The sequence below is a fragment of the Eublepharis macularius genome, chromosome 16, assembly GCF_028583425.1.
Source record: "Eublepharis macularius isolate TG4126 chromosome 16, MPM_Emac_v1.0, whole genome shotgun sequence".
NCBI lineage: Eukaryota > Metazoa > Chordata > Lepidosauria > Squamata > Eublepharidae > Eublepharis > Eublepharis macularius.
In genome coordinates this window covers 18,838,604-18,863,370 of record NC_072805.1, presented here as the reverse complement: position 1 = coordinate 18,863,370, position 24,767 = coordinate 18,838,604, and the positions used below count along the sequence as shown (strand labels likewise).

Below are 24,767 nucleotides of genomic sequence, written 5' to 3'. Positions count from 1 at the left end.
GAAAGTCAGCGCAAGAACAGATGACTGAGGTGTTGGCTGAGTACCTGGGGAAGGAGGAGGAGGAAGTTGTGGCTATCCTAGATGTGGCATACCGTGTGAATTCGAGAATAGCAACCCAGAGGAAACTACCAAGAGATGTGATTGTGCAGTTTACAACACGAAATATGAAAGAGAGGATTGTGACAAAACAGTTTCAAGATCCATTGGAGATTGATGGCAAGACGATTATTATAATGAAGGAACTGCCCAGATCAGTGTTACTGGACCGGAAAAAATATAAAGTGCTAATTCAGATTTTGAAGGACATGAAAATCAGGTACAGATGGGAGTTACCGGAAGGAGTGTCCTTTGAGTTTGGAGGGGCCAAAAAACGCATCAGATCTGAGCGAGAGATGGAGCGATTTATTAAGGACAATGAAAAAGACTTACCAACAAGATCATGAGTATGGAGTGTAAAGTATTATCTTGGAATGTAAATGGACTAAACTCACCGAATAAGAGGAAAAATACTTTTCACTGGCTACTAAAACAAAAATGTGACATTGTTTGTTTGCAAGAGACCCATATCAGAAAGCAGGATGTAAAATATTTAAAATCTGGAAAATTGGGCAAAGAATATGTAGCGGCCTCCAACAAGAAAAAAAGAGGAGTGGTGTTGTACATAAAAGAGGAGCTACAGCCAAAATTTGTTATGAGAGATGTGGAAGCTAGATTTGTAGCAGTGGAATGTATTTGGAATTTAAAGAGAGTGTTGGTAGTCGGACTTTATGCACCTAACGGTGCAAAAGAAAGCTTCTTTGAGGATTTAAGGAAGCATTTAGACGATCTTGCATACGACCAGATAATTCTTGCTGGAGACTTCAATGGAGTGACAGACTTGGAACTAGACAAAAAGACTACAACGGCACAAAAGAAAAGAGGACTATTACCAAAGCTTTTTTTTGAGTTGATTCAACAAGAGACTCTTGAAGATGTATGGAGGAGAGAATATCCTAAAAGCAGACAGTTTACTTTTTATTCTGCAAGGCATTCTACATTATCAAGAATTGATATGATCTGGGCCTCAAAAGACTTAGCATTATGGACTAAGGAGGTAGAAATAATGCCTATGGTAGGCTCAGATCACAACCCAATTATGTGGAAATTTGGAAAAAAGAGAAAAAGGAAAGCATGGAGAATAAATGAGGACTTGTTACAGGAAAGAGAGAATATGGAAATACTGAGAAGAGAGACAAAGTTTTTTATACAATACAACGTGAATAAAGAAGTACCAACCAATAAAGTTTGGGATGCTTACAAGGCGGTTGTAAGGGGCATACTAATGGACTTAAATGGTAGAGCAAGAAAGAAGAAAGAGGAGAAAAGACAAGAGATTGAGGAGAAAATAAAAGCCAAAGAAATACAGCTAAAAAAGAGACCAGGGAAAAAGAAGGTATACCAGGAAATTAAAATACTTCAAGAACAGCTAACAGCAATGAGCAATAAAGAATTGGAGTGGAATCTCAAAAGACTGAATCAAAAAGCGTTTGAGGGTGCTAATAAACCTGGGAAGTACCTGGCATGGCAATTGAAGAAGAAAAGGGAAAAGAAGATAATAAATAAAATTTGCGAAGATAACAAAACGTATTTGGAGCAGGCTACCATTAGTAGAGCCTTTTATAAATTTTACGCTAAGCTGTATAATAAAAAAGAAGTAAACAAAGAATCAATAGCGTCATATTTGGAGAAAACCAAACTTCCAGAAATCTCGGAAGCTTGGAGAAATAAGTTGAATAGTGAAGTAACTGACGAGGAAATAAGTAAGGCAATACAATCTGCAAATCTAGGAAAGGCGCCAGGGCCAGATGGACTTACGGCTAAATTCTATAAGACAATGGCTAATGAACTGGCACCATTCCTAAAAGAGGTGATGAATGGGGTTTTAAGGGATCAAAGGATTCCAGAAACTTGGAGTGAAGCGAATATATCATTGATCCCAAAAGAGGGCCAAGACCTGACTAATGTGAAAAATTATAGACCTATATCGCTACTCAACAATGACTACAAAATTTTTGCGAAGATATTGGCGGAGAGATTGAAGGGGTGGCTCTCGGAAGTCATAGAGGAGGAACAAGCAGGCTTTTTGCCAGACAGACAAATAAGAGACAACTTAAGGACAGTGATCAATGCTATTGAATATTATGACAAGCGTTGTGACAAAGAGGTTGGTTTCTTCTTTGTTGACGCTGAAAAAGCGTTTGACAATTTAAACTGGGACTTTATGTTTGCCACTATGGAAAAGCTACAATTGGGAGAAAGATTCATCAGAGCAATTAAGGAAATTTATAGAGACCAGACTGCAGCAATTGTGGTGAATGATGAATTGACCAAGAAATTGACGATAAGTAAAGGAACAAGACAAGGTTGCCCGTTATCTCCATTGTTGTTCATTTTAGTATTGGAGATTCTGATGATACAAATACGTCAAGATGATGAAATTCGTGGAATAAAAATAAAGGACTATTCATACAAGGTCAGAGCATTTGCGGATGACATAATGTTAATTGTAGAGGACCCATTGGAGAACATGCCAAGAGTGATAGATAAGATCAAGGAGTTTGGAGACTTGGCAGGTTTCTTCATTAACAAAAAGAAGTCAAAGATATTATGCAAAAATATGACTAAGCAGAAACAACAATTGTTAATGGAAACAACGGATTGTGAAGTAACAAGTAAAGTGAAATATTTGGGAGTCAAATTAACTGCAAAGAACATAGATCTATTCAAAAACAATTATGAAAAACTATGGACTCAGATAGAGAGAGACTTGATTAAATGGAATAGATTGAATTTGTCATGGTTGGGCAGGATTGCAGCAGTTAAGATGAATGTGTTACCAAGAGTAATGTTTTTGCTACAGACAATACCAATCATCAGAGACTCCAAACAATTTGAAAAATGGCAGAGGAAAATATCAGATTTTGTTTGGGCAGGCAAGAAGCCTCGAGTGAAAGTGAAAGTTTTACAAGATGCAAAGGAAAGAGGCGGAATGCAACTGCCCAATCTGAGACTTTATCATGATGCAATCTGCCTAGTTTGGTTGAAAGAATGGATGACATTAAAGAACAAGAAACTATTAGCCCTAGAGGGATATAAAAAAATATTTGGATGGCACGCATATTTATGGCATGACAAAGTAAAGGTCAACTCGATGTTCCTGCATCACTTTGTTCGGAGAAGTCTATACATAATCTGGAAGAAGTACAGAATTTATCTACAAGAAGGAACCCCTTTGTGGGTGGTTCCATATGAGGTGATAGACCCGAGAGCTGTTGATAATGAACAACAATGTTTAACGTATAAAGAAATAACTAAAACTGAAGCATCCAAACTTAGAATAAAGACACAAGAGGAACTATCACCTAACTACGATTGGTTCCAGTATAGACAGATCAGAGACTTATATAATTCGGACTCTGTAAAGGGAGGTATACGAATAGAGAATTCGGAACTAGAGCAGACCCTTCTTAAAGAAGATAAGAAAAGAATATCCAAGGTATACCAAGTACTGTTGAAGTGGTATACCGAGGATGAGATAGTTAAAACACAAATGGTGAAATGGGCTATAAACTTTAATAAAGAAATAACAATGGAGGCATGGGAATACTTGTGGAAAACTACAATGAAGACAACGACATGTATTAATATCAAAGAGAACATTTATAAAATGATCTATCGTTGGTACATGACACCAAAGAAGATTGCGCTAGGGAATTTGAATACTTCTAATAAATGCTGGAAATGTAAGAAGCATGAGGGCTCCCTCTATCATATGTGGTGGTCGTGTGAGGTAGCCAGGCAGTACTGGGGGGAAATAATAAGAGAAATGAGTGAAATTTTACAATTTCAAATTAATAAGAACCCAGAACTCCTGCTACTGAACTTGGGAATGGAGGGAATTCCAGCCCAACACAGGACGTTGATATTTTATATGACAGCAGCAGCTAGACTTTTGTATGCGCAAAAATGGAAAGTACAAGAAGTGCCAACTATTGAAGATTGGACTTACAAATTGCTGTATATGGCTGAAATGGACAAGATGACAAGAAAATTGAGAGATCTGGACTCAGGGCAGTTCAACACAGACTGGGAGAAGCTGAAACAATACCTGGAGAAGAAATGGGAGGTGGGAGGAAAACTGTGGCAGTTTGAGAACTACTGAAGTATTGAAGTAGAGGGGGGAGACTTTACCGGGGGGAGAAGAGATAAATGTGAATTAATAAGCAGTCAGATTAATAGATTGACATATATATAGATATATATAGGTTAACAAACAGAACATAGAGAAAATAATTAATTATAAGGACTAAATATAAGGAGCGATTAACTAACAATATTTTCTTTTTTTTCTGACAAGTTTTGTACCAAACTGAATGTCTGAAGATATAGATGGGTCAAATTGATTGACTACGTGAGGAGAGATATATAGAACTATTATAAAAAGATAGAATGAGTAATATATATAGAGAATAAGTCAAATTGTTTGATATAAACGAATGTATGATCTATATGGTTTATGATATATAGAAATACCTGAAATTGAAAAATTGGGATAAATTGTTTATCTAAGATGGAAACAAAGGCTTACAGTTTGGGCATATAATGTTAAAAATAGTTAAGGATGTACTGCTTAGAATAATGGAGAATATATATTTGTTTTAGATAGAGGAAGCTAATAAAAGTAAGGGAAAGGGGACAAAGGGTTGGAAAGCTGTTGGAAGTCAACAAAAAGGGGGGGGAAAGGGAGGGGGTTAGAGATGAAAAAATTGGGGAAAATTGAATGTAAATGTGGAAATAATGGATTCTAACCCAATAAAAAATTTTCAAAAAAAAAAAAAAAAAGCACAGCGGCTTGTTACACTTTCTCAGGCTGGTGGCCCACTACCAACCTGCAGTAAACTACGCATACAAACACAACTCAGAAATCGTGAGAAAAATCACATAACAGAAGGTTGATCCCATTAACAGTTTTAAAACAATGTATTCCTCCCTGTTCACTTGCCCTCCACTCAATCCACTTGCCGTTCAAGTGTCATTCGTCACGTGTAGCTTGGCCCTCAGTTAGGCATGTAATAAAAATATCACATCTGTCAGATAAAAGCCGAATCAGGGTCCTCAGAATCAAATCTGTCCACTTGATTTTAGAACTTGGTCGTGATGTTTTAATGCCCAGCTCTCAATCAAACAATGGCCATTTCCACACACGGTAAATAATGCACTCTCAATGCACTTTAGAAATCCTTTAGAAGTGGATTTTGTGTTTCACACATGAAAACTCAGTTCCAAATGATCATTAAAGAGCATTGAAAGTGCATTATCCAATGTGTGTGGAAGCAGCCCATGTGCACACGAAACTGCTTTAGACAGAGTCAGCGGACCATGCCTATGAAGGCGGGCATAGTTTATGCTGACTGGCAACAGCTCTCCATGGTCTTGGGTCTTTTGTATCACCGGCTATCTGACCCATGTGGTTGGTGATCCCGGGGCTTGAACCTGGAACCTTCTGCACACAATGCAGACGCTGTGCCACTAAGCCATGGTCTTCGTTTCCCCCACAAGTGCAGAGAGAAGGCATGACTAAGGCCATTATGCTGGGTGTGTCCTGGTAGAGACCCCCACACACAGTTTCAATGGGGGGGGGGAGTACACAGGTGGGAAAGGGTTAAGCCGCCCCAGTTCATGACACTGCAGCTCTGTTTTAAGCCTATGGAGAAATGCTTTTTATTTGCACGTTGGGAATGTGTCAAAACCTTCACACACACCCAGTTTAAAAAGCATCTCTTAGCTGACAACAAGTAGGAGAGGGGAAAGAAAGCCAGATGCTTTCCAAGCAGCACTTAGCCTTGGGCTTAAGTCATGCAGATGTGGCCGGAAGACTTTGTGTTAAAAGCTTACCCTCCCAGGGGACATAGATCCAGAGGAGTTAGCTGTGTTAGTCTGTAGCTGCAAAATAGTAAAGAATCCAGTCGCACCTTTAAGACTAACCAACTTTATTGTAGCATAAGCATTCGTCTTCGTGCATCTGACGAAGAGAGCTGTGGCTCTCGAAAGCTTATGTTGCAATAAAGTTGCTTAGTCTTCAAGGTGCGACTGGATTCTTTACTATTCTCCTCCCCGGGTGTATGTGGGGAGGGGACAGAGACTTGGAGGACTAAAATGCCAGAAAGATTTCTTCCTAGAACCTCCAGAAAAAACCTCTCTGACCTGCACCAACGACCTACCCAGGGGGTGGACAAAGGGAGAGAATAAAACCTCCGGGCACAGGAAGGAGGGTCTCTTTGGCTGATTGGAGCTGGGAGCTGAAGGTGCTGAGGGTTGGCTCCTTGCAGGTGACGGTCATTGGCCATATGGAGGCTGGAGGCCTGAACCAGGAAAGGAATGAGGGCTTCTCAGTAAGCAGAGAGTCTGCCTAAACAGAAGATCTGAGAGCCAAGCTACAAGTGATGAATGACACTTGAACGGCAAGTGAACAGACTCCTGTGTATTCCTCCCTGTTCACTTGCCGTTCACTTGCGCTCCACTTGAACAAGTGGAGAGCAAGTGGATGGCAAGTGAACAGGGAGGAATACACGTGAGTCTGTTCACTTGCCAGGCAAGTGTCATTCATCACTTGTAGCTTGGCTCTAAGTTCGGCATGTACAGCTGGAGGGGCAGAGGAATTGTTTTTACCCATTTCTTTTTGAGTTCCCTTGCTTGCTCTGGCGTTGTGTTTAAAAATATGTGAACATTTTTTTTCTTTAATAAATGCTTTTAAATTCTTAAATACTGGTAGTGGTTCTCTATACCACATAGCCTCCCACTGCTCAACCACGCTACCTAAAACAGGTGTCACAGGAAGGGGGTGGTCTGTTCACACAAGCGCAGTAGACACTCCCTGCAGTAGCCAGGTGCTGGGTAGCAGGAGACCAGGCAGAAGGCAGAGCTCAGAAGGATAAGCCTGCCCTGGGGAGTGGGGAGTCCAGGCCCTCTCCATGGGCAATTCCCTCAAAGGCCAAGTGGTGGTGGCGGGGGGCAAGAGAAAAAGAGTAGTAGCCCCTCTGAGTGTTGGTGGGACACCATGTGGGTGGTATACATGGTGTATACGTGGTATATGTGGTGGACTATCAATGGTCACCCCTAGGCACCCCAGAAGGCAAGGGGGGCAATGCTCATGGGTCAATGGGGCTGTTCCACCACAAAGCCTGAAAAAATTGCAAATCTTCCAACATCCGAAACTGAATTACTTGAGAGAGCTTTTTTACACTAGCAATAGGGCCGCACGGAACGGAAATGGTTCTGAAAGATGCTTTGGCAAAGGGGTATGGTCTGTGGACTATACTGCTGTGCTCTGCCTGTTGCTGATGTCCTCTTTTGCCTGGGTGGAATTACCATGTAGTTTTTGCATCGTGTAACATGTCAGGTTTAAATTGTTTATGCTTAGTTTCAGGTTGTTGGAACTTTGTTTCAGACCTTCTCTTGTTTTCAGATTTTTGTAGCCAAGCTCTACTACTATGCTTTATTAGAATCATAGAGTTGGAAGGGACCTCCAGGGTCTATCATCATCATCATCATCATCATCATCATCAATTGCATTTCTAGACTGCCCTCCCCATCAGATGGGCTCAGGGCAGTGTAACAGCATACAATTTGATGTATTGTCGAAGGCTTTCACGGCCGGAGAACGATGGTTGTTGTGGGTTTTCCGGGCTGTATTGCCATGGTCTTGGCATTGTAGTTCCTGACGTTTTGCCAGCAGCTGTGGCTGGCATCTTCAGAGGTGTAGCACCAAAAGATAGAGATCTCTCAGGGCCAAGCTACACATGACGAATGACACTTGAACGGCAAGTGGATTGAGTGGAGGGCAAGTGAACAGGGAGAAATACACTTGCTGTTCAAGTGTCATTCGTCATGTATAGCTTGGCCCTCAGTGTCAGTGTGGAAAAGAAGTTGGCAGGTCATTTGTATCTACTCAGGAAGGTGGGTTTGGGCTGAGTCATCCTGTAAGAGGATGACACTGTGACACTGAGATATCTCTGTCTTTTGGTGCTGCACCTCTGAAGATGCCAGTCACAGCTGCTGGCGAAACGTCAGGAACTACAATGCCAAGACCACGGCAATACAGCCCGGAAAACCCACAACAACCAGCATACAATTTGTAACATATAGTTTAAAAACAATAAAAATATTATAAATAAACATTAAAACACTAGTCTAGTCCACAATGCAGGAAATTCATAACTACCTCCCCCCACATGCTGTTTATTGTATTTAACCTACACGATGAAATCTGTCTTGAGTCAGTAGGAAAGGTGGACTATATGTAACATAGAGAAATAATTAAAAAAACAGTTCTGTTCTCTGACATCATTCCACCCACTCAAGGAAGAAGGGAGTTGTGTGTTAGAAGTGAAGGAGTTCTCTTTGCACCACATACAGCAGTGCTGTAGAGGGGGCAGTCGATCTAGCAAACTGGACAACTCAAAAGATCCTTCTGCCTCCTTTCCCTCGTCTGTTTTGCTGCAGCCCATTTGACTGCAGATTGCTGTTCTCAGGGGCTTCCTTCCTTCGGGCAACCTCTTCCATTTTTGCTAGATTGCTAGAACGCCTTTGTCTCCTTTCCTATCACAATACGGATTTATTTAACAACAAACAACATCCATTTCTTTCCTAAACCCTCAAGCCTCCTGCGGAGTTTATTTTAAAAGCTGCCTCCTCTCCACTTGCGCACGGCCAGCTTGCACTAAAATTGCGCTCATGAACCAACACCCTAGGCGTGTCACTTTGCAAGAGGTGTCGAGAACATACACCACACCTACTTGGCTGACACCCCAGAGGTTTTACCAGTGCTTTCTCCCCAGTGGCATTCAGAGGCACCCAGAGTTTTGCAAAAAATTGCAGCCCTCAGCTTGGGTTTCTTCCTCCACATATTGCATCTTGCTTCTTGGGGTGGCTTCTACTATGCAAGCTTTTGCTTTCCAAGAAATGCTGCCCAGGGATCCCACCCAGTTGGGGGCTGCCGGTTCTTTTTTTTTTAATTATTAAATATTTTTATTGAATTCAAAAATAATTATACAAAATATGCAAGTTATATAATATGTTTAAAACATAATGATACATTTTGTTAACTATTTCTATCGTATAAACCCAGGTCTTTTTTTCTGGGAAAAGAGGTGATGGAACTCAGTGGGTTGCCCTTGGAGAAAATGGTCACATGGCTGGTGGCCCCGCCCCCTGATCTCCAGACAGAGGGGAGTTTAGATTGCCCTTGGAGAATGATCTAAACTCCCCTGTCTGGAGATCAGGAGGCGGGGCCACCAGCCATGTGACCATTTTCAAGAGGTTCCGGAACTCCGTTCCACCGTGTTCCATCCGAAAAAAAGCCCTGGTATAAACCAATAATAATAAATATTCAATAAGAATCAATAATAAACTTTCAAAAAGTAATATAAATGTGTGACATAGCTTACTTTTTTCTTTTTATTCCGTAAAAAATCTTAATCTTGAGATTTATACAGATAATCAAGTTGCTCCTTATAAACTCTTAATATAGTTTGTTATATTTTGGGGTGGTTGCAAGTTGTTCTTAGAAATATAATCAAATAAAAGTTCCCATTTTATTGTAAAATTAGTTTCGCTTGGGAAATGCTCTGATCGAAATATGTTATCAGACATTTTTTCTTGTACATAAAAATCCCAAATTCTGGCCATCCAAGTATCAATTGTTGGAGTTGTCTTTGATTTCCAATGTTTAGAGATGAGTATTTTAGCCACTACCAATAATGTACTAATTAAAGGGGCTGCCTGTTCTTGCTTACCTTGTGATGTTGGCCATGAAGCATGAAGTGTAGGGTGATGAGATAATAGTTGCTGGCGGGCGGCTTCATGTGGAACAGGAAACGGTGGATGGTATATTCGATGAAGGACCAGGTAAACATCCCAGCCATGAAGATCACTGGGAAAAAGTACTTGTGAACACGGATGGAATACTCTGCGTGACAAGAGGGTGGGAGGGAAACAGGGTTGTCACCAAACTTCACCTGCTGCGGGATCTCCTTGTTCATTCAGATCCAAGAAAAGCCCGGCTGGAAGAGACTGAAAACGTGCATATAACCTCACAGACAATTCCCAACATTGGCCCACAAGAAGTCTACAAACAGGGCAGGCAGGCAACCAACCAGCCTGATTTTAATTTTTAATTTTTAATTTTTACTCTGCCTTTCTTCTCAACGGGGATGCAAAGCTGCTTACATCATTCCATCTTCTATTTTATCCTCACAACATCCCTGTGAGGTAGGCTAGACTGAGTGCGTGACTGGCCCAAGGTCACCCAGCAAGCTTCCATGCCAGAGTGGGAATCTGAACCTGGGTCTCCCAGATCCTTGTCTGGCACTCTAGCCACTACCCCACTGGCTCTTGTCTGTCGATTGTCCCCAAGACCTGGCATTCAGATGTATGTGGCCTCTGAATAAGAAAGTTCGTTTAGCCTTTAGAGGCTGGGGCCATGGCTCAGAGGCAAAGCACCTGCCTCGCATGCGGAAGGTCCTGGGTTCAGTTCCTGGCATCTCCAGTTAAAAGGATCAGGCAGTAGGTTATGTGAAAGGCCTCTGCCTCCAGCCCTGGAAAGTCAGGATAGATTCTGTTGACTTTAGTAGACCAAGAGTTTGTTTCTGAATAAGGCAGCATTGTGTGACAGTGGCGGCAACAGGTGATTATTTAGCACACCAAAGCCATTTCTACCTTTTCTGGAAGCATGGGAAATAGGATTAAAAATAACATTAAAGAAGAGGTGCTAGATTTACAGAAAGATCAAAGCTACTTTCGGAGTTCATTGTGGGACATTACAAACTAATTCCAGGTCACACACACGGGCCAGTTTGGATGAGGACCTTAGAACACAATGCACACTCGGAGAAGCTCCCAACGGGACAGCATATTCAAGACAGAAATACAGAGCAGCAGGGTAGAATTGCAAGTGCCATTTTGGTCGGTGGGGGGGGGGGAGAAATTGGAGTCTGAGAGTCTCTCTACACAAGACAGCTTACACAAGGATGCTCAAGTGTAGGGAGATGCAACGTTAGCCGGAAAGCGTAGTTTAAAAAGACAGAGCTGGCGGAGATTGCTCCTTGGAATGTTTGTTAATTTCATCTTCACCTTGGGAAAGTGAAATTGACAGACCCTTCTAGGAGGCAAACATGAAATTAACAAACCCTCTGTGGAAGGGTGGTGGGGGAGGCGAAGATGAAATTAACAAACCCTCTGAGGAGCAATCTCCCCCAGCTGTCTTTTTAAACTATGCTTCCCGGCTAATACTGCGTCTCCCTACACACGTGAGCTTCCTCGTGTAAGATGTCTCATGTAGAGAGACTCTGAGTCCCAAGTCTGCACAGCAGACTACTTAAAACTGTACAGTGTGATTTCCCTTGCAGGCTTCGCATCTCCTCCCAACCTCTGGACTGTTCTAAGACAAGTCAGGAAACATCATACTGGGAACAGTCTCGAGTCGCAGAGGGAGCCAGGCGGGGACTCTTGCCAGCAGGAACGGTTGGGGCAGGAGGGGAGCAGAATGGGCGGCTTCCCTGCCCCCTGAAAATAGCTGAGGCTGGCACCGAATGGCACTCCCAATGAAGAGAGAACAAGGGACAGACTGGGCCTCGGACTGCAGGTGCCGCTAGCTGAGGGCTGACTGGGGAGATTCAGGCTGCCAGCTTTGCACAAGGCCTTTCTCTGTGCAGAGTGCATCAGGCTGTGGGAGTGGAAGAGAAAGGGAGCGACGGCTGGAAACAATAGCAGCTTTCTGTCCTCCTGGACTGAGAACTCTCCATTCTTAGAGTGAAAGCATTTTTGCATGCCTAGAAAAGAAGCTCAGATCTTTTGGGGAGTCGGTTCTAGCCAGCAATGGGAAAAGGCACTTTGCGCATGCTCCAAGGCACCCTTCTCATTATTACTTCCCCTTCTCCTGGGCATTGAAGCGATGATTAGTGGTTCCCCAGTGGACAACATCTGTCTGTTCTGCCAACAAAATTGGCCTGGCTTGGCCCCAACTGATATGCTCTGCTAGTCCCAAAGGCAGCATCGGGCAAAGCAGCCAAAGCACAAACACATGTGCCATTCAAAAGAGGCTCACATTCCCCTAAAGCCCCTTTTAAAAACAATAAAGGCCATTTCCAGAAGGCACCTGGGATCAGGTAGGCAGCTGGTGGGAGCTAGAACAGAAAGAGAACTCCATAATGAATTTCCCATCCACCCTATGTTAAATCACCTGCCAGCAACTACTCCCTCTCATTATTCCTTGAACACATATGTACACATGTTTACACATGAGTACATAGACACATTCTGAATTTTGCGGGTGGGGGTAAGGAAACCACCTAGGGTTAGCTCCTCTCCACCCCAAATAGTGCTGATAAAAAATGGGGTTCCCCTCCTGTTTGGAAAGGTGCATTGGAGCCACACATCTGCAGTCTAGTTTGGCCCGGATATTCAGCTTTTCATTCAGTCTTTTTTCCACAGGGTATGCAAACAGTATTAAGGGCACCGATCCAGAGGAGCTAGCCGTGTTAGTCTGTAGTAGCAAAATAGTAAAGAGTCCAGTAGCACCTTTAAGACTAACCAATTTTATTGTAGCATAAGCTTTCGAGAGCCACAGCTCTCTTCATCAGATGCAGAATATGTATCTTCAGGATGCATCTGACAAAGAGAGCTGTAGTTCTCGAAAGCTTATGCGACAATGAAGTTGTTTAGTCTTAAAGGTGCTACTGGACTTTTTAGTATTAAGGGCACGGCTGCAAAGCAAGATTGCTCCCCCCATCCCATCACACACAGTGAAGGATGCACATCGTGCTAAAGCAGCATGACTACCTGCAAATCTGCACTCTCTCCTCCCACCCCCTGAGATGCTGGCAGACTTACCTGTTGTGAATGAAGAAAAAAGTCGGGTGTCGTTTTTGGCAAGAGATGTATAGCAATACCAGATCAGATAGAGCACCACTGGAATCCAGACAGCTATGACCATGTACCTGGAAGAAAGATAAAAGTCATTTGTGTTTGTAAGGTCAGTTGTCTCCTGCCAATGAAGAAAAATCTTAGTGACTGGCCGTTCTGTAGGTGTGCAAACCTAACCTGGACAGCAGTCTAATCCTTCTCTGCTGGCTACTGACTCTATGACAATGTGCCCTGGTGAAGCTCAATGAAGGGCAGGGACAGAAAGGCACATGACCCCATGAAATGATCCTTTGCCATATCACAGAAGGATGCTGTAGCACATTGTTCAGATCATGTGCTAGTGTGCGGGAACTATTTCTGTCCGAATGGCCACCAGAGATGCTCACGTGGTCGAGACTGGCCCTGAAGGCAGTCGTCCCTTGCCAGTTACTGAGAGCCAGGCAGTTCCCCGCACTGTGAATTTGCCATGTGTTGCATCACATACCCTGCACATCAGAGATGTTTAACAGCCACACCCCACATCTGAAATCATCACCAGATGGTTTGTTCCCTTCAGTGATTGGGCACGGGGAACAAGCAGGGCTTTTTTTCAGCTGGAACGTGGTGGAGCAGAGTTCCAGCACCTCTTGAAAATGGTCACATGACCATTGGCCCCGCCTTCTGATCTCCAGACAGAGGGGAGTTTAGATTGCCCTCCTCTGTTTGGAGATCAGGGAGGCGGGGCCAACAGCCATGTGTCCATTTTTGCTGAGGGCAATTTAAACTTTAAAAAATTCCCCCCTCCCCCTGTTCCAGCTGACCCAAAGTGACGTCATTGCATGCGAGCACTTTGCGCGTGCGCATGTGGTACCAGGGGCACCACCACCCGCCAAGAGTTGCCCCTTGTGCTGGCAACCCACTGAGTTCCACCACCTCTTTTCCCAGAAAAAAAGCCCTGGGCACAAGGGTCACTTTCTCTACACTACGGCAGAGACTGTTATCAAGCAGGCACAGACCAGCAGTGCAAATCCTAAGCAGAGCGATACCTTTTCTAAGTCCACTGACACGTGGGCTTAAAAGGTTGCAATTTTGCTCAGGATGGCACCGTGGGCATATTTCTGCTCTCTAGATCACCCTAGGGCCAAGACTGGACTCTCTTTACAGGGCTGTGTTTCTGCTCCAAAACCTGTTACCGGGTTGAACGACCCCCAACAGCATTCTTGAGAATGGCGAATTCAGCCTACGAGACAAAAATAATGGCCATCCTGGAGACCAAACTGCTGTTTCAGTGGGTATTTTGCCTGTAGCGCCTGTTGGCCAGATGCATCTAGGGAAGAAGTTCCCAAGGAGGACTTGGTGAGGACCGACTTCCTTGGACACTTGTCCCCAGCATCAGGTAATCAGGGAGAGGCTGCCATGGACCAAGGAGGCTCCATTTATGGTCGGTGATGGTTAACATACCTGCCCCTTTTGATTTGCCTAAGCCATCTGAAAGTCAATCAAGCAACTGGTCATCACCCCATGATACTTCTCCCCCACGTAGCCCACCTGCCAGAGCAATGGCTTGCGCCCAATCAGCCGTAGGCTGTCCTGAACCTGCCAACAGTCAGTTCCTTTGGGTGGTCTTGGCCTTATAGTTGTATAGCAGAGAAAGGGTGGGGGAACACATTCCATGGGAGAGCAAGAAAATTCTCTCTCTGGCCCCCTTTGTATTTCATAAACTGCAGAAGGAACAGGAAACTAGGGCCAGAGGTGGGTGCTGGTAGCTAGGAAACTCCAAAGGTTCCTCTAAAAGGCTCGATGGGTCAGGTTCAGTTTTTGCTCATGTCACTGCATTTGGGGTTGGGAATGAATTCTCCTCTGCCTACACAAATACACAGCCATGAAATTCGCCTTGTTAATTTTCCTTGGCGATTGTATAGCTTGACTTGCTAATGTGAACGAGTCATGAGACACTATTTGTGGGGCAGTGCGCCAACTCTTTGCTAATTATTAGCACATGGCACTGGCAAATGGCACATTTTTTGCTTGGGAGTAGGGTTTTGGTCTAGAGACCCCTCTGCTCCCTTGCAAATCCACAACTCTGCAGCTTCTGTAACAGAGTCTTGACAGCCAGGAGGAAAAGAGTTTGAACTGCAGACCCACACAACCCAGTGCAATATATCTTCTACCTAATCAGCATTTCAGCTGGATGCCTGATGGGGAGACACACTTAGAACCTCACCATGCTGTTTTGGAGAGAGACTCTATGAAATCCGAGTAGAACAAGCGGATCGGCCGGTCCACGGGCTGATGTACCCACTCATCATACTTCTCCCCCAGGTAGCCCACCTGCCAGAGCAATGGCTTGCGCCAGTCCACAAGATCCTAGAGAAGAGAAAGGACACAATCAGAGGTCACAGTAAAAGCCAGATACCTTTGCACTTGCTCTTTCCCTGGCTTCCCCAACAAGGTGCCCATGGGCACCATAGTGGCTGCCAGTACTTCTCCCAATGCCTGTTGAGCTTTTTCAGAAAAAGGTTGTGTTAGCAGTCAGACCCCTCCTCCTGCTGAGGGGCAGTTTATAGATATAACATCATAAACACCCGTGCCTCAAATATCATAAACAACATGGATGCCAGCCAGGGAAGAGTCTGGGAGAATATTTTAAAAGGAGAGTCAGAGGGGTTGGCTGACTAAAGGCCCCCTCCACACCCCCAGAGAGAGATATAACTTAAAACAATGAGGCTCCCAGCAAACTGCAGCCTCATCTCATCAACACCTGACCTCACTTCCCATCACAGGTTTACCCTAATCGAACAATACTCAAGCTATTCAGCAAACCTGGTAGCTTTCCCCATCCAGTACTTACAAGAGTCATCAAGCACATTTACACCTATAGTTCACCTCAGGTAGACCCATTAAGCTTCTTCTAACTTATTAACAAACATTGTCATTGTTTTGGGGATCAATACGTCCGCTTGCCCCAGAGAGCATTTTGCCTGATATCTGGACTCCCCAGACACTAGTGTGTGTATGTGTGCTCTGGTTCCGTCCATACACCCCCAAATCTGTTTGGACCTTCTTTTCTTTCTGTGAAATGCTGGTAGTTTCGCCGCTGCTTCCATGGACCTTCATCTTCGAGACTGGTAACTATAGTCCTCCCCAAAATTACTTTCTCTCCTTTCCTCCCTGATTTCCTCTTAGCTAGCCTCATATATGCTCTGTGTGTGTTTGTTTGCTCTTTTTATTTCTCTTTTAATAAAACAACCTCTCCTGTAGAACTTCTGGCTGATTTATTTTGCGAGTTCTCTCTAAAGAACGATCCCCGTAGACATAGGTGGCGAATCCCAGTTACCCCCTCTTGCTTTGTCTCCTTCAAGCTAATCCCCCCAACTACTTAAGAGACTGCCTATTTTGGTAAAAGATGGGGCCACTGTAGTAAGAAAGGCTGCCTTCGTTCAAATGAAAGAATTCTCCAGTGGCTGTGGCTGCTATTGCAGCCATGGAAGATCAGGATGACCAGGGGGACTGGTACACATCTGAGCTTTCCTTAGTTAGCCTGTGCTTCCATTCTCCCTTCAGGCTTTCCTTCTTTTTATTCCCTCTTCTCTTTCTCCCGTCCTTCCCCTGGACCTTTCCTTCATTTCTTTTTATTCCTCTTCTGCAATTCTTTGGTAAAGCAAGGTGGGAGGGATTAGGTTTGGCTCCGCCCCCTGCAGCAGCCATTCCGGATTGGTGCTTACCATCCCCTCTCAAAATTCTAAAGGTGCCTATAGGCTCAACAAGGTTGGGGACCAGTCCTATAACCATGTGGTCAGATCCATTACCCAGGTTACTCCATTGGGCATACAGAACAAAGTACAGGACGTGGAATTCATCTTCTAGAGAATCATGGCTTCCTTTTTATAAAAAAGTGGCAAGCTTCTTGGCCTTGTGGATGCAAATGCCCACCAATATCTCAGAGGGGTGATGAATAGCATTTTTAGGGGACACAGGAGGTATCTTCCTCTTTCCCATGCCTCCCAATGACTTACCTGTAGTGACACAGAGACCAAAACCTCCTCTGTTGCCATTCCCCAACCTCCCACACAACTGATATTCAAAAGTGCACCCTTCCATAGCATGATGGTTCAGAATAAATTATGCAAAATTCTTATGACACACAAATGACATACAAATGAGAGAATCTAGGAATAGTATTCCATTAAGCTATTTCAAAGCAGCAATTAAAAATTAAATTGACACATAAGCAATGAATTTATGAACTGCAATTTGGAGGCACCTGATAAAGTTGACACCATGACCTGGATGGTCCAGGACGGCCCGATCTTATCAGATCTCTGAAGTTAAGCAGGATTAGTGCAGGATAATACTTGGATGGGAGACTACTAAGGGAGTCCTGAGTTGCTATGCAAAGGCGGGCAGTGACAAACCGTCTCTGTTCATCCCTTGCCTTGAAAACCCCAGCAGGGGATCGCCATTTGTCAGCTGTGAATTAACAGCACTTTACACACACAATAACACTGAGATGCAAAAGTCCTCCAGCGTCAGCACAGAATTAATTTAACAAACATAACACTATGGGATGTAGTGATGGTCACTAGAGTGGATAACTTTAAAAGGAGATTAGACAAATTCCTGAAGGAGGGATCCATCAGTGGTTATTAGCTATTCACACCAAACCTCTCTACCTCAACTCCTGACTTCCTGTAATTTTCCCTATAAGAATTCCCAAAATGATTTTCTTCTCAGGTATCTGAAAAAGTGGGTCATAACTCATGAAAGCTCATACCAACGGGTTGAAAATAAATCAAAAGAGTTTTCAGCTAAACATTAGGAAGAATTTCCTGATAGAGCGGTCCCTCAGTGGAACAGACTTCCTCAGGAGGTGGTGTGCTCTCCTTCTTGGGAGGTTTTTAAGCAGAGGCTAGATGGCCATCTGACAGCAATGCTGATTCTGTGAACCTAGGCAGATCATGAGAGGAAGGCAGGAATGGTTACATCACTGCTTAGATCTTGTGGCCCCTTCTTACATGCCCAGGATAAGGCCAATTGCATCCTCGGGGTCAGGTAGCACTTTTCCCCAGGCCAGTTTGACTAGGGACCCTGACAGTGTTTTGCCATCTTCTGGGCATGCAGTAAGGGTCACTGAGTGTGTGCGTGGGGTGTGTGTGTGTGTGTGTGGGGAGTAACTGAATTTTCTGTATTGTACAGGGGGTTGGACTAGATTACCCTAGAAGTCCTTTCCAACCCTATGATTCTATGATTCTACACATATTGACATCAATGCAATTATCATTAAGGTGCCATTGTATATTTATTTTGCCGCAATAGACTCACAGCTACCACAATACTATTAGCCACAATGACTAGATGGAACCTCTATATTCAGAGGCAGTGTATCTTTGAATATGGCTTATACACAAGACAGAAGACTGTGGCCTTTGTGCCACAGCATAAAGATCTTCTGGGAGCATCTGCTCGGTCAGTGTGTAAAGCAGAGTATTGGACTGGATGGACCACTGGGCCTGATCCAGCAACAATCTTCTGGTGCGCTGCAGCAAAATGGGGCACAGTGTCCCACTGGAAGAAACAGAACACATCCCCGTAGAGATATGGAGTGCAATCTCCAGATGGAGAAAGAAAGTTTATAAAGAAATAAATGCACACTGTTCTTTTTCTCCAGGCAGAAGATCCAAAAAGGGGTAAAAAGTGAGTTCCGGCTTATGCAGGGAGCAAAGGAGGTTCGTTCCTATTTTCCCCTCAGGTAGAAAACTACACAAAAATGTGCCCACAAGTGGATCGCCCCAAATCACACAGGCCGCAACTCCACAGACATGCACGGGTGCCAATCCAAAGACTGGTTTTGGAGCAAACAACGCCTATTTGAGCTGCCTCCAAGAAGCTTGTATAGGGAAGAAATGTGAATAAGGAACTGGAATGGCTCCATGCCCTCTATTGGGCAACCAGTTTATTGGGAGGGGGGGATTAAATGGAAAGGTATACTGAAGTTTTATTGCTTTTTGTTCAGTTAGTCTTCAGTCTCTAGTTTACCTTCTACTAGCAAAGATGCAGCCAAGTTAGCCACTTCTTATTTTTTTCCAATGTAACCTTTTATCTTTTATATAGTCAGCTATTGTTATAGAGCTAAACACTGGAGTGTGTGTGTTCTCATTAAGTCCAATGCACATTTCTGCTTAACTCTGCTTATTTAAGTTTTAAGAATATTTGTCTACAAGGGGGCAGGTAGCTGTTCTGTTTTCTTATTCGCATCTCTTCCCAATACAAGCTTCTTGGAGGCAGATCACAGAGAATCTCTTTGCTTCAGAACCAGTCTTTGGATTGGCACCATCACACGTCTCTGGAGTGCAGGGCTGTGTGACTTGGGATAATCCAAAGATTGTTTTGGAGTGTAGCTTCACCCCCCCCCCTTCTGTCTGTGCATTTGTCCTAGGGGCACCCTACTCTAAAGCAGTTAACACAGGAATTGGGCTTTGGGGAAGGACCCAGCACAGGTCCGTTTGGAGGGCTCAGTCCCCTGAACATTGAGGTATATGACATGTGCTCCTCCAAACTTTATTTTGGGGTGTAGTGCTTTTTAATTTTCCCCAATATTTGTGTTTGGATTTTGCAAATAAGGAACTAGGAACTGAGAATAAGGAACTGGGAACCAACTTCAGCTTTGTGAGAGGAGGGACATAGTGTAGATGTTTGCTTCCTAAACTGTATTTTCATTTATATACATGAGCCTTGCTTCTCTCTTCATTACACCCAACAACTCTTGCAATAAATTACGGCAAAACTTTTCAATCAAAACTTTGCAATCAAGAAGTTAATAAAGGAAGCATCTTGCCTCTAGGACAGATAGTCCTGCTATCCACCATAAAGGTGCTTCACCCAGCCTGCTTAAAAATAACATAGCCAGAGTGGATTTAATCAGATCAATTATGATTTTAAAAGAATAGGAGCAATCAGGGATTTTTTTCAGCTGGAACGCGGTGGAACGGAGTCCCGGCACCTCTTGAAAATGGTCACATGGCCAGTGGCCCCACCCCCTGACCTCTCCAGACCTCCTGTCTGGAGATCAGGGGGCGGAACCACTGGCCATGCGACCATTTTGTCTGAGGGTGATTTAAACTTTAAAAAACTCTCCCCTTCTTCCAACTGACCTAAAGTGACATCATTGCGCAGTCCCAGAAGCGTGTGCACACTTTGCGTGTGCGCACGTGGTACCAGGGGCACCACCACCCACCTGGAGTTGCCCCCTGTGCTGGCAACCCACTGAGTTCCACCACCTCTTTTCCCAGAAAAAAAGCCCTGGGAGCAACCATAACATAATTTACATCGAAATCCACAGTAAGAAATATCCTGGGCACGTTTCACTGGGCCTCCATCAAGAGACAGTTTCCCTCCACCTGTTTACTTAAGGTAGGGGCAGACGGGGGAGAAACCTAGGCTACATCCAGACATGCTAGCAAGTCTGCAGCTGAACCTCAGCTGAGCATGAACACCTTCCGTTGTTGTGCTCATGTGTGTGTGTGGGTTCCCAACCTCCAGGTGGTGGCTGAAGATCTCCCAGAATTAAGAAATCAGTTCCCCTGGAGAAAATGGCTGCTTTGGAGGGTAGTCTCTACGGCATTGGACCATGCTGAGTCCCCTCCCCTCCCCAAACCCCACTCTCTCCAGTCTCCATCTCCCGGATTTCCTTACATAGAGCTGGCAACCCTCACATCCCTTGTCCTTCCTCTATTGATCCGGAACTTTTTGATTAAACTCCCCATTCAATGCAAAAGCTGGGGATTTGAATAGAGGGATGTAAGTTTTACACTGTGCAAACTGGGATTATTTTAGAATCCTCTCTTGCATGCTGATCTCATACACACAACCCCTCTTCCAAATCCTCTGCAGCCTTTTAACCCTGACCAAACTCCATCCCTCAACAGCAAAATCTTTTACACTGCCTCTATAAGAGGCTCTGTTTCAGACTCTGCCTTGCCTCCACGAACAGAAGAATGCCAGGGTTCTGGGAACCCATTCCACACACCTCTTCTCCTGTGCCCGATATACAAGTTTGACACCCGGGCGGTATAACCAAACAGAAGAGAGAATCACAGTAGTATAGGCAAAGGTAAAGGAACAATAGCCGTGACAAACTAACTACCTCAAATTTAGTAAAATTACAATATCAATCAAAAGTCAAAGTGAAACATATGTATAAAGCTCAATTTTTTATATATAACAATCTATGCAGGTAAAGATGGAGTGGTATATTCAGAAGTAACAATCAGGTTACAACTTACAGGCTACATATGTTTTATACATATGTTTGACTTTGTCTTTTGATTGATATTGTAATTTTACCAAATTTGAGGTAGTTAGTTGGTCACGGCTATCGTTCCTTTACCTTTAGCTGAGTGGTATAGTCAGGGAAGAAGGCAAATGTCGCAATGAGACGCAAGACAGAGGGCCAAGCTACAAGTGATGAATGACACTTGAACGGCAAGTGAACAGACTCACGTGTATTCCTCCCTGTTCACTTGCGCTCCGCTCGATCACTACGTATTCCTCCCTGTTCCTGAACAGGGAGAAATACACATGAGTCTGTTCATTTGCCGTTCAAGTGTCATTACTCACTTGTAGCTTGGCCCAGAGAAGCCTCTTTCCCCTAGGCATGGGAGGCCCAAGCTATTTAAAGCCCTCCTCCCTTCCACAGCCAACTGTGCTTGGAGAGCTCGGGGAAACTGCCCTCTCGGCTCATTAGCCCGGAGAAAGGTGCTTGTTGTGCCCCCGTAAGAAGGACAGCAAGGCCTGCCAGCAGGGCATTCAGGGAGGGGTTTTTTTGGCTATTTATTTATTAGACTTTTATACTGCCTCTCCCTCGAACAAAGCCCAAAGAGGTTGACAGTATTAAAACAACAATAAGTATTACATATTAAAACTTTTTTAAAAATCACTACAATTGAGGGTTCCCACAATCTTCACAGGTAGGCTTTGTTGACCGACACCCGGTGTTGGAAGCCAAACCAATTTTTAAAGACAAAACACGATGCCGGGATCCCACCAAACAGTGATCTGGTGCCCCTCTTCCAAAAGTGCACGAATAGCTATTTCTGGAAGAACTGCATTCCATATAGTCCGAGGGATGTTGAGCAAAACCCAAGTGCCACAACAGAGACATTAGAGGTATGCGGCCAAGGAGAGACCACTCCCAAAGCCTCTCCCCAGTAGATTGGCTCATGTCATTCTCCAGTGTTGTGCAAGGTGTTTCCCTGAACATCCCCAAGCCTGTGAAATTTCTCCATTTGTACATATATGATGGGAATAAGGATCGAGGAATGTGCACTTCGCAATATGCTTCCCACAACACTAATCTTTTCTTCATACTAAGGGCTCAAGCGTGTCTATTCCCTCAATTTTCCTCCCCTTTCCTCCTTTGACTAATGCTCAGCCAACAGCAGCATTCTATGGCTCATAGCACATGCTCAGTGCTCATCAGACCTTTATAGAATCTCTTTCTTAAAATCTACTGGTTCAGTGTTCTGGACACGGGGAGGTCCTCTCTGCTATGCAGAAATTACCACCTTATCTGTGGCATGACTGTCTCCTTTTTGCTGCCCTACTTGACCAAGAACATCAATACTGGACGGAACAAAGTGGCGGGCTTGGACCGGGCCGGATCAACGGGAGGCAGGGGGGGTAGTCTGCCCCCAGCGCTGCCAAAGAGGGGCGCCAGGCGCAGCTGCCAGCCCCAGAAGCGCACAGGCGGCAGGACAGGGGGTGTACTTGGTGTACGCCCCCTGTCCTGCGGGGCAGGTGAAAGGCAGCGCAGGGCAGGCAAAAGGCGGCTCGGCCACCGCCGTCCTGTGGGGCAGGTGAATGGCGCTGGCGGCCTCCCAGCCACTCACGCTGCCGCCGCCAGCTCCATGGTGCGCTGGGAAAGCCGGCTTGCCGAGGGGTGGCACGTGCCGCCCTGCGTGATGATGTCACGGAATTGACATCATCACGCAGTGCCGGGAGCGGGTGCACGCAGCGCGCGCGAGAGAGTGGCCGGTCTTCAGTTGCCCTGGGCGCCGGCAACCATAGATCCGGCCCTGGGCTCGGAACAGTGGGTGCAAGAATGCAAATCTACCGCTGACAGTAATAATTAATTAAAAGGTTACAACAAGGAAGGATAATGGGTGGGGAGGGACAATGACCAGGAAGAGGATTAGTGTGAAATTTCTGTCTAGATAATTTATCAAAAACTGAAACAGTTTTATACCGAAAACCCGGGAAGGAGAACGCAAGCCCTGATAGATTCCAGAAGCAGACCTCGTGCATCTCTAATCAGTCCCTTCAGTGCATACTTCTAAGCACCCTCCTGTCTAGAAGAGCGAATAGTTCAGCTAATTGAGTGCACCTGGTGTTGTGCTTAGACTAGGCGGCTCCTCCTCCTGGCTAAAATAGGGTGGCGTGGGTGGATGGGGAAAGCAAGCAAAGCTGAACCACGGGGAGCACGCTGGTTTAGCAATCACTTGTCTAGATATTTTTAGGCCAGGTTAGACTAAGTTTCTTTGCTCTTGTCTCCAGAGTGGCCTCTGTTGTTTTTCTAAACCCTCTTTTCACCTAATAAATTATTATTTTGCCCGTGGTTCGAGTGTCTGGTTGCTGTGTTCAAGATCCTTCAGACTAGAACCCAGAGACTGGGGGGGGGGGGGTCTCACATGAAACAGGTGAGGTTCACCCCTCTAAGAGGGCGCTTAGATCCCGGGGTGGCTGTTAGCAGCACCCAGGATGGGGGCCAGAGGGTGTACCTACTCTAGACACCTCCCTCCAATATTTCTTTTTAGCAGAAGTTAAAAGAACATGGAAACTTGTTGACAATTTTTACCAGCCTCATTTCTTAGTGTGTTTCGGTTTGAATAGAGCATGGCTTCAGATTCAACCATCACAGGAGAGGGAAGGAAGGATGACACCCCACGGAAGGCACACACCTTCTCCTAGCAAGCATGGACACCTCTGGCATCATGAGAACCCATATCATACCAAGACAGCTCAGCACAAGAGAGTTTAAGCCAGTCTTGATGGTGGAGAGTGCCCTCAAGTCATCGTTGTCTTATAGCGACCCCTGGTGGAGTTTTCATGACAAGAGACTAACAGAGGTGGTTTGCCATTGCCTGCATCTGCAGCCCTGGTCTTCTTTGGAGGTCTCCCATCCAATTACTAATGAAGGACAGTCTTAAACTGGGTGGAAAGATGGCTGGATATGTTACCATAAATGTAGGGGTCTGTGTGTGAGTTGGGAGAATTAGTATTTAAGGAGAGGCAGCGAGAGGAGATAACCAGGATATCACAACCAATGTATACCAGCAGGGCCGGCCCGCCCATTGAGGCCGGTGAGGCCGCTGCCTCAGGGTGCTAAGGCGCCGGAGGGGTGCCAGTCTGGGGGCAGGGGCGTGTACCACGGAGCTGCCGCTGCCACCGCCCAGGAGCGCATGCTGGCGGCGGCAGCGTGGGGCAGCTGAGCAGGCAGCCTCCCGTTCAGTTGCTCTGCGGGCAGGGTGGCCAGCTGCGCCTGTCCCACAGAGCAACTGAATGGGAGGGCTGGAAGGCCCCCCCGTGCGCGCACCAGCCCCTGCGTGATGACGTCACATGCAGTGACATCATCACGCAGTCTGGTGCGCACGCACACACACACAGAGGCAGCATTAAGCTGCCTCAAGTGCCGGCGACACTGGAGCTGGCCCTGTATACCAGGATTGTTCCCTTAGAGAACTCTCGAGCGAACAGGTGGGTGTACAACTGGAAAGGTTTCTTTAACAGAGCAGTAAAAGGCAAGCACATAGAAAAAAATGCACAGCACACAC

At 45.1% G+C, this 24,767-nt stretch overlaps 1 protein-coding gene across 1 annotated transcript in view; it reads right to left on the bottom strand.

The window, feature by feature from the left end:
• The window catches only part of FA2H (fatty acid 2-hydroxylase), a 132,767-nt gene that overhangs the window by 16,021 nt on the left and 91,979 nt on the right, over positions 1 to 24,767 (bottom strand). The window contains exons 3-5 of the mRNA XM_055000245.1: positions 15,164 to 15,306; positions 12,928 to 13,034; positions 9,834 to 10,006 (exon numbers count right to left, since the gene is read on the bottom strand). Of these exons, the coding sequence (XP_054856220.1) occupies positions 9,834 to 10,006; positions 12,928 to 13,034; positions 15,164 to 15,306 (423 nt within the window). The remainder of the gene's footprint in view (positions 1 to 9,833; positions 10,007 to 12,927; positions 13,035 to 15,163; positions 15,307 to 24,767) is intronic.